Source organism: Panthera leo, chromosome D2 (assembly GCF_018350215.1).
Source record: "Panthera leo isolate Ple1 chromosome D2, P.leo_Ple1_pat1.1, whole genome shotgun sequence".
NCBI classification, from domain to species: Eukaryota; Metazoa; Chordata; class Mammalia; order Carnivora; family Felidae; genus Panthera; species Panthera leo.
In genome coordinates, this window is record NC_056689.1 from 18,333,450 (window position 1) to 18,348,905 (window position 15,456).

The following is a 15,456-nucleotide window of genomic DNA, read 5'->3' on the forward strand; positions in this document are numbered from 1 at the left end:
AGCAGGAAGAGCAGGCGGAAGAAGAGAGCCCTGGAGAGGTCCATGCACGTGACACAGGCTGACCACTCCCACTCGGAGCAGGGGCCTCCACTAACGCTGGGTCTCGAAGCTCTGACATTTCCCGGCTCCATCAGAAGGTATACTCCGACGGAAGGTAGATCAGGGACAGTTCAAGAATACTTCCCAAGTTACCTGAAGAACATAAAAGGCGATGATATTTACCGGGGACTTAATTACACAGCCATGTACCTACACAGTGTCCAGTGGGGAGAACAGACATCAACCCCCTAGACGACAGAGACAAGAACCACATTTGGAACATCCACAATGACCATTTTTTATTAAATTCGCCTTATTCCAGGGTCAATTATCAGGATTCCACAGCAATACATACTGCATAAAAAGACACGTTAAAAAAATATTCAGTTTGCAAAACATGGCTGTAGAGTGTGTATTACATAAACCCACATTATCTCAACATTACAAATTAGCACGTCTGAAGTCTTTCATTCTCCAACTCTTTCAGAGCAGAGGGCCAAAGCCGCCGCACAGGAACACTGGCAGCACCTCTGGAACACAGCTTCAGGCGGCGTATCTTCTCTCGCCTTCACGTTTCGCCTTGTGGTACTTCGCATAATCGTTGTACAGCTCCTTAAAGATGTCTCTCACTCCCGGCTGCAGTGAGACCCGCAGGAACTGGACGTCTGGCTCAATGCAGAGGTCCAGGATCAGGTAAATGCCCTCCTGCAGGAGATCTTTCACCGCCGGATACAAGGTGACCTGGAAGAGGAGGACACGCCCCTCCGTCAGAGCAAACACACAGAGAACAAGCCCTCGGACAGCCCTACCCTAGCAGGAATTTCCACTTCGGCCCCCAACGTGGGGGCAACATTTTGCACATAAGTATTCGTATCTTAAAAAAAGTTTGTATTTTAGGGAAATAAAAGCCAACTCAACTGACAAAAACCTGGAATAAAGCATCACAGAATCACAGAGGTAGCTTTGCTATTCAGTAAATGATGCCTACCTACATATCTACCAGGGGCACATAAAAACTGGAATCCTTAAATTTAAAATCTTGTAAGAGCCACAAGCACATTGTGCCACATTCTTCAACCTGACCAATCACACTGGAAGCGACGCTAACGATGGGATAACGGCAGCGATGTTCACTACGTGACTGACTCTCACTCCCAGCCCCGGCACACACAGCAGGGCAGCTGGGGTGCGGGGGGCAAGGGGTAGGGGGCAGGCTCCAAAGCGCTGCAAACAGATCAGTGATAGGCCTAAGTCAGTAATTAGACCACATCACATCCAAATAAATCAGATGTGATTTATGATTACACCTAATGCATCTTTTTATTTCTACCAACAATAGCTCAATGGGACCTAAATTTCTAACATCCCCAGAATGGCCAGATCGGTCCTTGAGCCTAGAAAGGCCTTTCTTCCCTGAACTTCTGGGTTAACTAAAATCTGGGGCACAGCAGGAAGGCTGGGCAGTCGGCTCCACCTTGGCTACGTCGGATGTTGCACACAAACCCTCAGATCAGAGGTCCAGACTAATGTCTAGACAAACAGGCCAAGGGACAAGGCTCTACTCGCGTCTGCCACACCCACTTAGGTTTCAGCTGAACCTGGTGCTCAACAGTCTGAATACCCCAGGAGCTGTAACCAAAACGAACAGGAAGGTTCTGGCAGACAGGTCTGGGATTTGGCAGATTCTTCAGAAATGTCTTGATGGCCTAAAAGAGTTAAACTGCAAACACGTCGCTTCTGGTGAGGACACACCGCATTAACTGGAAGTCTGAGTCACCAAAGCCACCGCTGGGACGCAATCTGTGGGGCCCGGGGGGCTCAGTCAATTAAAAGTGTCCGACTTTGGCTCAGGTCACAGTCTCATGATCTGTGGGTTCAAGCCCCGCATCAGTCTCTGTGCTGACAGCTCAGAGCCTGGAGCCTGCTTCAGATGCTCCTTCTCTCTCTGTCCTTCCCCCACTCGCTCTCTCTCTCTCAAAAATGAATAAACATTAAAAAAAAATTTAATAAAAAAAAATTTAAAGATGCAATTTGTTTCTGTCACTAAGATGGTGACAGAAGTTACGGTCATTTTCACACGATAGCTCAAAAACTTTCTGACAGATGATCGTCTTAAGTCTTACTGTTTACAGATGATAAGAACATTCAAGGACCGGGGCACCTGGGTGGCTCAGTCGGTTAAGTGCCCAACTTCAGCTCAGGTCATGATCTCATGGTTCCTGGGTTTGAGCCCCACATCAGGCTCTGTACTGACAGCTCGGAGCCTGGAGCCTGCTTTGGATTCCGTGTCTCCTTCTCTCTGCCCCTCCCCTGCTTGCACTCTCAAGACTAAATAAACATTAAAAAAAAACAAAAAACCACTCAAGGACTGACGGTGGAGCTGTGATTTTACTGGAAGGTATTAGGGAATGAAGGAAAAAACAAAACGAAACAAACAAAAAACAAGTCCTGAATCGTACCAGCTGGGTGTGGACCCCTGTAAGTTCACCGCTCATTTATTCATCTACTCATCACTCACTAAACAAATAATTCTATCTCCAAAGGCAAAGAAAGTGAAATAACTGTCCCAGTGGCAGAACTGAGACCTGAACTCAGGCAGTCAGAGGCCAGGTCCTGTGAGTTCCACCGCCTCCTCGCATGGGGACTCAATAGTCAAAGGACAGCACGGGGCACAGAGCTCTGCTGGGTCACAGGAAGGCCAGCAGCATCCAGCCGACACAACCACCTCGCGTCTTTGTGTTTCAAACAGCTTATTTATAAAACAAGGGGGGAAAAGTCAGTTTCTACTCCACCAGGATCACAGACCTATGAATGCACGGGTCTCTAAATCGCATAAAAGGACCTTATGCAGGATGGGCAGTACAAGCTATTTACTCTAGGCTATCAAAATAGACAGCTGTAAATTTGATCTATGGATAAAAGAGAAAAGTGGCTGTGATTTCCCTGGCACATCCCCACTGTGACACATTATTGCACGGAGGGTACAAGATCTGTAGGAACCGCTCAGGACACGCTCTCACCAGGTCACCTGCCCTAACCACTGTCAGGTCTTCACCCATACCCTCTCCTCATTTAGCTGTACCTGCTATCTAGCATTTAATTAAGCTTACCAATGTCTTTCTGGTCTGGAAAAGATTTACAGTGCTCAGTAGAAGCCTCTGATACATATGGAATATTTTCTTCATTACTTGAATTAAAAACTAAATGAAAGATAAGATGTAGACTCTTGCCAATAAATTCTAGGATGCTACAGCCTTAGAGAATTCCCAAGGCCTTGGGCTTTCCAGATTAAAAATAAAAAAATAACTGATGAGCATAAATTAGACATGAGTAATGAGGCCAGGAAATCAGAGACTTCTCATAAAGTAAATCTCAGAATAATAATTAGTGACTTAAGGGTTCAAATTATCACCTCCCTTCTTGGCCCTTAGTTACACGATATTACTAGCTCTCATTTTATTCTTCACTGAAACAGAAAATAATGCCAGCTTTTCTTTCTGCAAAAGCTTACATATTAATGACTTGGGTATTTGGGAAATATGAAGATTCTATAAAAATGCTAAGTAATTCCAAGGAAACCAAACCCGAAGCCCATCTCTCACTCAAAGGCTGACTTGAAGGGGTCTTCCCAGGTTGTCACCGCTCCTTCCCTGCCTGGGGGGGACCCTATGCACACCCACGGGGCCGGGCTGCACCCTGCAGGGGGTCCGCCCCACCCACACCCCATCTCCAACCCAAGTGCCCACCCACATGACAAGCATCTCCACTCACCGAGAGTAAGGCTAGTGTGTTTGAAAATTATTTTTATAATTAGACTCGCCCTGGAAAGGGGTCGAGATGAAAACGGATACAACACCAGATTTTCTGAGAAAGCTCATTCAACCCCATCTCCCTCGAGAAATCTCTAACGTGACAAGTTTACCAATGGTTTTAATGTTACTCTTACAAGATTTACAAAGGGGGGCTATTCTATAGAAAGCAATACAAACAATACAGATGTACATTTACACCTGCAAAAGTAGACAGATATACACACAAACACACTGGACTTCAAGCCTCTGACGTTCCATTTAAATACAGTTAGATACGAAGTCCTGTAGTGAACTTTACCACGTGGGTCACACAGGGCCTCGTGGAATTTTGAAAATAACACACTGACGTTCCAAAGTGAGATCACTGCTGAACAACGAATGAACCATCCACAATACCGAGTCAAAAAGTCAGATGAGATAAGACAAAAGTATTTCTGTTTGACGTAGTTGAATGCATCTGCCGCTGTCTCTACCCTGAGTGTCCGAGAGCAGCTGATTCACATGCACGATGCACTCCAAGAGAACTCCTACTGCTGGGGGTCCCGAGACCCCTCTTCCTGATCACCATTAAGCCTGACCCTATGCGAGCTCCTGTTCTTAAACCTGGGAGGCATTTCACCTTGCTTACTCCACAGACTAACCAAAACAGGCCCCGCGGCTTGTGTCGAAGCGAGAGGGGAGATCTGACGGTCCCTGGGCGCCTTCTGTGTACCAGACACCGCCAGCCCTCTGACCATCACCTCACTCGGTGGTCCCGGGCACCCTGCAGGGGTGCTGCTGCGCCCGGAACACAGGCAGGAATGGTTTGGGACCGTCAGGCCAAAACGTCGCTTGCCACTGTGGTTGAGGAGCCCTTCTACAAAGGACTACAAATGAAAGCACCGGGTAAGAGTGAGCTCGGTTTACCTTCTGCACCTCCATGACATACTGGGCCACCATAAAGGGGGAGAACACCGTGAACTCTTCGGCCCGCGACGCGATGTGGCTGTACATCCTTGCCACCAGGCGGGCACACTCTAGGACCACCGACAGGCCATCTGTGCTTCCTGTGGAAGGAAAGTGTTTCCAAACCGGATTAGTCTAAAACACAGGCGTTTTGACCCTTCTAATGTTAAACATTTAACACAGCTGAAAATTATTCAAGTCTTCCCTTTTTTCCAAGACTCTTTAATTGGCTTATTTTGCAGACAGAATGAGGGAGACAATATATCCAAATATTTGTATTATGAAGGAAAGAACACGTAACATAGTCAAGAGTATGTGGGTTTGTTTTTTAAGAAGCCTAGAACAATCAAGATTTTTTGAATGAAATCTGACTGCTATTGTATTTAAAAAGGAGATGGGGGTCTATAAGTAAAGTATAAATTGAAAAATTATCTTTAAAAAACACTGTTTTGACATCATACGATTTTAAAGATCAGATGGCTTCATTAATTATGCCTTTGCCTGCTTATGTTTCAGAAATTGTGTAGGCAGATAGATATAAGACTCAGCTATCATTACTAGAGATCTTCCCATCATCCCTGATTTACTTTCGATTTCCTAGTTCTTTCCACCCTATGGTGCCAGGACCCCCAGGCCTGAACAAACTACTCTCAAGCGTTCTAACAACCTACCATGTCCCCAAGGCCCTGGTCACACCCGCTCCCCCAGGCCTTCACAATAGAGCCAGGTGGGGAACCCCAACACATGCCAGAATGCCTTCCCCAACTTCCATTCAACAAGAAATATACCCATTTTTATAAAACTCTAGAAGCCACGAACAAATCTACAGCGACAAACAGATCAGTGGTTGGTAGGGGCAGAGGCCAGAGCAGGAATAGTCTACAAGAGGACTGTTCTGGGGACGATGCAAATACTCTGTATTTTGATTGTGTTTACCTATCAAAACTCATTCAGGACAGCTGGGTGGCTTGGTCGGTTCGTGTCTGACTCTGGATTTTGGCTCAGGTCATGATCTCACAGTTTGTGGGATCGAGCCCCGTGTCAAGCCCACTTGGGATGCTCTCTCTCCCTCTCTCTACCCCTGCTCCACTTGTGTGCACTCTCTCTCTCTCTCAAAACAAAACCTCATTCATTTGTATACTTTAAACAGATGCAGCTTGTTACACTTATTTTACGACTCAATAAACTTGAGTTTTAGAATGCACAATGCCTTTTTTAAAACCTTGTTTATATGTACAAAACATCTTGAGTTTTTTCTAGATACAATGTAACTTTATGAAATTACGTAAATTTCTTCAAGTTTGAGAGAGAGAGAGAGAGAGAGAGAGAGAGAGAGAGAGAGAGAGAGAGCATGAGGGAGTGCACGCATACACGCATAGTGGGGGAGGGAGGGGCAGAGAGGGAGAATCTCAAGCAGGCTCCACGCTGTCAGCACAGAGCCCAATGCGGGGCTTGATCCCATGGCTGTGAGATCATGACCTGAGCCGAAATCAAGAGTTGGACCCTTAACCGACTGAACCACACAGGTACCCCCAAGTTATGTAAATTTCTAACATTCACTGGACACTTCAACACAAACGTACTTTAATGAAGCACTTGAATATCTACTACGTACCGTTTCTTCCCTGTTTTCCCATGGCTCAGTACACATCCAGTTCACGTGAATACCTGGCGTGAATCATTTCAGCCACAGATTTCACGCGTGGTTATCGCAAAGAGTGCATTGGATGCCAACAAGAACAGAGTACGTAGTTAAAATTCTACTTGGCTAATCTGTGAGCACATCAGAGAACCGGGTCTTGGGAGATGGGAGGTCACTGAGCCACACCAGCACAGACATGGCAGAGCCACGCTCATGACCATGTCCCACGCCCCTCAGAACATAGGACAAAGGACACATTTTCAACCACACGCAGGGCACACCCGAGGCAGTGTGTGCCCAGGGCTCTGCTCCCCCAGTGCTCAGCCAGGGGTGGAATAGGGCCTTCCCGACACTGCCATTTCCCATCTCCTGTGCAGGCGGATGTCACTACTAAAACAGGGGTTCTTCCTGCTGTGCTCAATCATGACTTCGGGGGCCCTGACACAGCGCCGCAGTTAGCCACCACCAACGGACCAAGGCTAGCACGGGAGACGGCACCCGTTTCCCAATCCTGCCCCTAAACACTCTCACAGTATCACACTGACACCAACATTACGTGGCTCCGCACCAGGCTGGGAGAAAGCACAACACCTCGTTATGCCACCGACTTATCTCAAAACCATGCAGAATAACCTCAGGAATTACATGCCCGCAGACCTCTTCTCTCTTCTCAACAGTTACTGAAATCTACAAGTCTGAACCCACGAACCCATTCAAGTGACTCACACTGGAGGGGGAGGAGCTGAGTACCATTCATTTGTTCCTAGTCCGTCTACAACTGCGGCCCCAGGGTCTTCCCTGACACCCTGAGTTAGAGAGCCCTCTTCTGTGGTTCCAGAGCATTCCACCAGGTACCCACTCCTTGTGCTTAGCAGCACCTCGAACGCGAGGAGGCTGTTCCACACTATGCAAATTTGAAATAGCGCAATACAGACTGCCTCAATTTATATGCAAATTTTTAAATAATGAGAATCTCCCCCAATTAGAAAGTTAGCAAGAAGCAACAACCTTCAAGGCTGACGACAAGCTGTACACGTCATTTGTGCTGTCACCGTGTGGCAGTTCGCTTCAGCGGCGAACAAACACAGCCCTGCCACAACAAGCTGAAACGGTGACCTGCCCGACCTCATCCCTCTAATAAAATGGAGCAGCTCTGTAAATGCCTGTTCTTTTTCAGCTTCCCCATCAAACTGGGGACTCCTCCAGGGCAAGAATGGGATTGTACTCACTTTACATCCCCCTGGCCGCAAACACTTCTTGAATCTAGATGCTTTTCTTTTTCCCAGAAAAAGAACTATTTCAGTTAAATCACAAATGCACTCACTGCTTTGGACACAGCAAGCAAGCAAGCAAGCAAGCAATAAATAAATAAATAAATAAATAAATAAATAAATAAATGTGACAGCTTGAAATTTTAAAACGCTATTTGAGGTATTCATCTGCTGATCTGAATGTTTCTTATTTAAACTCAACTGGGTGAGGGGCACCTGGAGAGCTCAGTCAACAGTTAAGTGTCCGACTTTGGCTCAGGTCATGACCTCATGGTTCGTGAGTTCAAGCCCCGCATTGGGCTCTGTGCCGACAGTTCAGAGCCTGGAGCCAGCTTTGGATTCTGTGTCTCCCTCTCTCTCTGCCCCTCCCCCACTCACACTCTGTCTCTCTCAAAAATAAGACATTTAAAAAAAAGTTTTAACTCAACCTGGTGGTTTTACTTTCAATAACATAGGAAACCAGAGACACCACAAGATAAACACATTTGAAATCATGTATCTGATACTGTTACTTTGACATTTACCTTTGTCTTTCTGCCTCCCTTCGTGCATAACTGAAAACACCAATCTATTAAAACAGTTCAAGAAAGAAGGGATGGCTTTCAGCATTACCTGGAATAATAGACAAAAGAATATAAACACATGTAAGTAACTGTTTATTTCAAGTTCTACTTTAAAGGTGCTCATATTTATTTCCTTTTTTGTTTGTTTCTTGAGACAGAGCACACAACTGAGTGAGGGGACAGGAAGAAGGGACAGAGAGAGGGAGAGAGAGAGGCAGGGAGAGAGAGAGGCAGGGAGAGAGAGAGAGGCAGGGAGAGAGAGAGAGGCAGGGAGAGAGAGAGGCAGGGAGAGAGAGAGGCAGGGAGAGAGAGAGGCAGGGAGAGAGAGAGAGGCAGGGAGAGAGAGAGAGGCAGGGAGAGAGAGAGAGGCAGGGAGAGAGAGAGGCAGGGAGAGAGAGAGGCAGGGAGAGAGAGAGGCAGGGAGAGAGAGAGGCAGGGAGAGAGAGAGGCAGGGAGAGAGAGGGAGGGAGGGAGGGAGAGAGAGAGGGAGGGAGGGAGAGAGAGAGGGAGGGAGGGAGAGAGGGAGGGAGAGAGAGAGGGAGGGAGAGAGAGAGGGAGGGAGAGAGAGAGGGAGGGAGGGAGGGAGGGAGGGAGAGAGGGAGGGAGGGGGAGAGAGTGCAGAGCCCAAAGCAGGACTCGAGCTCACCCAAAGCAGGACTGGCACTCATGAACCGTGAGATCATGACCTGAGCCGAAGTAGGATGCTTAACCAACTGTGCCACTCAGGTGCTCCTGATTTATTTCCTTCTTACCCGTGTCTATCAGGATGCTCAAAAGAGTGTGGCTACCTCTTTTTTGCTTGCTTTCGGGGGAAATCGCTCACCCACCTTGACTCTTTAGCATTTGTTTTAATGGTTTGGGATAGGGTTTCTGTGCCTCAAAACTTTAGGAGTCTAATGGGGTGATCACCGTTTAGAATTTGCTCAATCTGTGTCTGTTATCGTAAACCGTTACTAATGCACTCTGGAAATGGGTAAAAGAAACAATAGCCAACATATTCAAATATAACTGCACTAGAAGGAGATGACATAAAGCAAATCCATTTAAAATAAGGATCAAAACTTCTCATTTTTTAGTGATGAAGAGGTCTGGCTAGAAAGTTATCTTGAAAAATGATACAAAAATTTTAATTTTTTTTTCTTTTTTTTGAGGGTAGGGGGTAGAGGGCAGAGAGAATCTTAAGCAGGCACAGAGCCAGCTCAGGCCTCGATCTCACAACCATGAGATCATGATGAGCTGAAATCAAGAGTTGGATGCCGTGGATGGAACTAGAGGGTATTATGCTAAGCAAAATGAGTCAAGTCAGAGAAAGATAAATGCCATACGACTTCAGTCAAATGAGGACTTTAAGACACAGAACAGATGAACACAAGGGAAGAGAAGCAAAAATAATATAAAAACAGGGAGGGGGACAAAACAGAAGAGAGTCATAAATATGAAGAACAAACTGAGGGTTACTGGAGGGGTTGTGGGAGGAGGGATGGGCTAAATGGGTAAGGGGCACTAAGGAATCTACTCCTGAAATCATTGTTGCACTATATGCTAACTAATTTGGAGGTAAATTAAAAAAAAATAAAATTAAAAAAAGAAAGAGTTGGATGCTTAACCAACTGAGCTACCCAGGAGCCCCTATATTCAACCACTTTTAGATTGTGATCAAAACAACACGCTATCTCATAAAGCGACCATACCCTGCATGAGACTACTTAAATGAAGTAAAATAAAAATTCATTTCCTAGTCATACAGCTCCTAGGCCACATTTCAAGTGGTCAGGACACGCGTGGCCCCTGACTGCTGTGAACAATGCAGACACAGACCGTGCCCCACAGTGCTTCAAAGATCTACAGGACATCACCGCTCTTTTCTCAGAATTCTGAGAATGAGCAAGAGTGAATCAAGTGTTGGGATTTTTTTCCTTTGGTATTAATTTATCCAACCAAATTCTTGACAGCATAACATCCCGTTCTTTACATCAAATTACTGACCTCACAGCATGCTCAGAAAGAACTCGTTTTTGCACAAGTATTCCAGAGCTTCATCAAACTTCCCAAGGACCCCTCATAATCCTCTATCATACTGATTAAAAGCACACGGAGCCAGAGCCAGACTGAGTTCACACCCTGGCTTAATATGGCACCAGCTGCTGACCGGTCTGCTGGGCACTCTGGCTGAGGTGGCCTCATGCTGTCCCCTTGAGATTCACCTACGCAGACGCTAGCCTGGTGCTTTTGTCAACTCAAGCATGCACACGGCCGACGGTGTGGTCACGCGCCATGTGGGCCCCGTCCCCCACCCTAACCCAAAGGCAGTGAGTGAGAGCCACTATCATCGGTCACATCACTCTTGATTGCGACACACCGTTATCCCTGTCAATTTTCTCCTTTCATTAAATGGTCTAATTCCGCTACGTGATCATTTGTTAACGGTTCCGCGGGAGGTTCCCACAGCTTTCTAATATTGCTTTTCATCAACTGCATGGAATCCTACATCTTTTGCGAGATCAGCAATTCCAGCTTATAACTGATTTGTACTACGTGCATGCCATACGGTCACATAAAAAAAAATCTAACCATCAGCAGAGAGATCTAAAACAAAATGCTCACAAGACAGCCGGGGACAAAGGCAACTGTTCAGTGGGGAAGGGCTGGAGTAAGGCCCAACGTCACGAGTGCTTAGTCTACCAGAGAACTTTTTTTAAAAAACTACATTGCTCTCAGGTCTCTAACTCAAGGACATGAAAACACTGAAAAATATTTGCCTGCGTCTGTGTCTATGTGTACACAGCGTGTCTGTAAGTTCCCACACATCCCATGGATTGGCACTGGCGCACTGGGAAAAACACAGGCCAGAGAATCAATAATCCTGTAGCTAAGATTTAGACTCAGCTGGGTGACTTTGGCCAAATCCCTTAGCAGCTCCCAGCCTCAGTTCCTTTACCAACAGAATGAACTCCCATCTACTTTACGCGCTTGCTGTAAGGGTGAAGCGAGACACAGAGCAAATGTTCAGTACAGGTCGGCTGAACTGGAATCTTTTCTATGGGACGTTTAGTTTAATTTCAAAGGTGGTATACTATAAAACTGGAACTCCGGATGCCTCACTCCCTACACCCATCTGAGTCACAAACCTGTAAAGAGACCTAAGCAAGTGAGTGACATTTAGATATGCGACCTGCAAAAAGAGAATAATTCGTAACGAGCTTCCTTAAATAGCTAGTACACAAACGCCGTTCCAAGCGTCAGACCCAACAAAGATGAAACTCAAACAGCCTGGTGTGAAGATCCAACATTTTTGTGCCTGAGAAACCACTGTGTCCCTGGAAAGTACCGGAATTCAGAAGTTTGCTTAGCAGGTCACCATTTTTATCGTCCTCCCGCAGTCGGGCTCTCTCCTGCTGCTTTTCTGCCGCCTGGCACCCTGCCCCACCTCCTCACCTTTGGGTGACACTGCAGGATGGAAAAGAGCACGTTGTGCGTCCTCAGGAAGATGCTCCCATACTCAGGGGGCTTCAGGTGGTCCAAGGGCACGGTGAGCAGGATGCTGAAGGCCAGGCTGACGTGGTGCGGGTTGCCGATGGTCCCCTCCCCCCGTCGCAGCAAGGCTGCGAGCACGTCCAAAATGGACTCCACCACCGCCAGGGGCACAGTCTGCTCCCGACAAGCCTCTCGGTTTTGCAGCTACAGAAAAAGACAGAAGAAAGGAGAGAAAATGAAGGTGATGCTCTACAGAGAAAATACAAGTGAAGTAGACGGAGGTAAGAACTAAAGCGACAGCGGTAAGAATGTCCAAAATGAACTGATATGGTCAGAGGCATCCTTCCGAGGAGAGCAGGAGCCCAGTGTTCCATCTCCAACGGCGACCCACGGTGGGACTCTTTGTTGGACTCATCGACCACAAAGAGAACTAATCCCTTATAAGCACTGACTCCTCCAATTTGTCAGAACAAGGAAACTTCACACCAGATACACCTAATAATATTTTCCCAAAAAGATCAATAGTTCTACGTATCTTTAAATTAAAGTTTCTTTGTTACATGTCTTAAAAATCAGCTCCAGGGGGCGCCTGGGTGGCTCAGTCGGTTAAGCGTCCGACTTCAGCTCAGGTCACGATCTCACGGTCCGTGAGTTCGAGCCCCGTGCCGGGCTCTGGGCTGATGGCTCAGAGCCTGGAGCCTGCTTCAGATTCTGTGTCTCCCTCTCTCTCTGCCCCTCCCCAGTTCATGCTCTGTCTCTCTCTGTCTCAAAAATAAATAAAACGTTAAAAAAAAAAAAAATTTAAAAAAAAAAAATCAGCTCCAGATGTTTGATTATTGTTCTAGAGAATAAAGAGAATGGACTCAAAATGATGAGGGGCAACTCAAGGTCTGACCTACGTAAGCTGGGAGAGCTCACCAGTGACCCTCTTCCTCACGCTGCCATGTGTCACCAGCAGCCCTGCTGGGGCCTCTCACAGCGCCCATCTGCCTGGGGACACCGGCTGTGCTGACTTCATGCCGTTAGATTTACAAGCGTGCATATTAATGCAGCCCTACTGTGCACAGCACCAACACTGACCGTGCACCGCACGAGCCCCTCTTCCCTCCAGCCGTCACTCTCCCTCCTGGTCCCCACTACACGCACTGGGGAAAGATGAGGGTCACCCACCAAATGCAGATTCCCAGGAAAACGAAGAAGCAACAGACCAGAACCCAGAACATTAAGTCCACTCCTTAGGTCCTTCTGCCCTGAGAATGTGCTAACCCAAGCCAATTCTCTCAGGCAGCACAAGAGACTTACAGAGGGTGATGATGTTGAAACAGATACGGCTCTTTTGAACCCCAGTGCAAGGATAGTGACTGGAGACTCTAGAGGGCAGAAACACTGGGACAGTCCCAATCGAGACGAGGGTTTTGTGCTGGTCAAACAGAAAGTCATGGGACTGCCCCACGTGTCCACCAGGTGCCAAAATCTAACAATCGGGTGCGACTGTGATAATAATCTATCTGCAACACTACTATCCCATTCTATAAAGCCACTTTCCTCTCACTGTATCACACACTGTAAATGTACACACACCCCTGCAAATGAATGAATGCACTAAACTGACCCCAGAATTTGTGGGGACAAAAGAAAGCCCCACAATTCCTTCTCATCTCATCTACTTTAAACAGGCTTCCACAGGAGCCCCATCTGATCGCCGCGTGCCTTCCTGTACCGCCCGCCGAATGCTGCCCGAGGCTCCCCGACACGCCTACACACCGCCGCTGCACCCCATCTGCAGGGGACACACAACAGCGCGGACGACACGGGCATGGACAGAAAACCGCTCTGCCGGCAGCTGTCTTCAGGACGCGGCGTCCAGAAACACACTCTGCATAAAGCCAGAGACGGCAGAAGCCAAAACGCGGCCTACAGGAACAGGGGTGAAGAGTCAGAGGGCATGACCCAGGGGGACTCACAGTCAGAGCCGTGACTATCTGGGGGCTCGCACACCAGAACAGACTCGCTTTCTCTCCGCCGAGTGGGCAGCTCAGGAGCAACTTGATCAGTGTGATGGCTGACAAAGTGGCCTGAGGGGGGAAAAAACACAAAGTTAGCAGAAACGGCCAGCTCTCTCCTAACAAGTCTATCTTGGGAAGAAGCCGGGTCACGGGCGCTGAAGAGATACAGCAGGGCCCGTTAGCACCCCGGTGTCACGGGCATGGACCAGACCTGGTTTAAGGCTAAATCCTGAGGGGGAGGCCCTTTCCACCCTCAAGCAATCAGGAAATAAAGAAGATGAGCCCAACTGTGGCAAAGTAGAGGCCTCTGCAGTAGCATCTCACTAAACCAAGCAGGCAAAGGCACCAAGAGAGTAAAATAAACAAGGCCACAGATCGGTGCAGCAACCTAATTACACAGACCTCGTCTCGTCCAGATGTTGTGGAAAGAGGCAACGAGCCGTAAGTCACCTGTACAAGAATCGTATGTGCTCCTGGGGAAAAGGAGGAGCCAGGGGAAAACACGGACACAGTGAAACCATTAGATTAGGTGCTACAATTACAGGTGATGGTTTTAAACCAGGAGAAGGAACTCTGTGGGAAAGGAACTCACTTTAGCGAGTGCCTATGTCAACAAACGTCTGACCCTAGGCTGGCATTTTACACCATCGATTTCAGCCTCATGCCGGCCCTTCCTCCCCTAACCCCGCGGCCCCACAAACCCATACAATTCTGGCCTCTGCCCTTTGCTCTCCCTCTCCCTCTCTCAAGCCCTGACCAGCCACGCCCCTACACACTGCCTCACCCCGAGGTAGCCCCGCCCCCTGCCCCCGCTCATCTTCTCTATTTCCTGATTGCTTGAGGATGGAAAGGGCCTCACCCTCTCTCCCACCCACCTGTACCCACCAAGGGCCTGCCCACTGGCGCCTCCCTCGCTGTCCACCTTCTCACACCCACACAACCTCTGCCCTGCTGCGCACACAACACCCTCCTCCCTGTCTCCATAGCAACGTCCCCCCCAGCCAAATCCTCTCTGGCCCTGAACGCTCAGCCTCCAGTCTTGCCTCCTCTGTAAACCAGCCTCTGACTGAGACTGACCCTTCTCAACGCTGGGGCCCAATCATGCTGCACGTGCACACGATGGAAACTTCCAGAGGGGCAAGTGCCACGGCCACATAGCAGTGGCCCCGGTCCAGCCTGGGCCTCTTGCTCACGCACGAGAGACGTGAGCTCTCCCGCTGCCCCTCTGTGGCCTCAATTACCCTCTCCAGCTCTCTTCCCATCCAAATCAAAACCGAAGCCAGTGTGCTGATTACAACCACAAGTCAAGAAGCCACTCATGAGGCAGAGAAAGCTCAGAACCAGAAGGCATGGGCTGCACGGCTGGCTCTGTGGCATTCTTCCTCCTGTGCGAGCAGGGACAGCTGACCAGTCCAGTGCACACGGCTGTTTGGCAGAAATTCCAGCACGTAAGCTCCATGCAGAGGCTCTCCAAAATATGTGATGCCAAATGCAAATGCAGGGCTCCATTAGCAACCACCAAATACACAAAGTGCAAAGGACTGCAGGGCAGCTTGCCGATCAGAGCGATTCTCAAACGGGATCGGGCCCATGTGACCGAATCAGTTTTTAAACAGTATGACGGGAGATGTCTTAAGCAAAGAATGAGCAGAATTTAGCTTTTTTATATGCCAAAATTACGAGGATGCTACGTTTAATATTTCA

General features: G+C 48.0%; 1 protein-coding gene across 3 annotated transcripts in view; it reads right to left on the reverse strand.

Moving 5' to 3' along the window:
- Window positions 1-321: 321 nt before the first annotated feature.
- The window catches only part of URB2 (URB2 ribosome biogenesis homolog), a 28,410-nt gene continuing 13,275 nt past the window's right edge, over window positions 322-15,456 (reverse strand). For 2 of the 3 annotated variants that reach the window (XM_042907767.1, XM_042907768.1), the window contains exons 6-10: window positions 13,711-13,821; window positions 11,708-11,950; window positions 8,234-8,321; window positions 4,758-4,897; window positions 322-780 (exon numbers count right to left, since the gene is read on the reverse strand). In XM_042907767.1, coding sequence (XP_042763701.1) covers window positions 583-780; window positions 4,758-4,897; window positions 8,234-8,321; window positions 11,708-11,950; window positions 13,711-13,821 — 780 coding nt within the window. In that variant the 3' untranslated portion in view covers window positions 322-582. Of the gene's footprint in view, window positions 781-4,757; window positions 4,898-8,233; window positions 8,322-11,707; window positions 11,951-13,710; window positions 13,822-15,456 lie in introns of those variants that run through there. The other variant, XM_042907769.1, reaches the window with a different exon arrangement.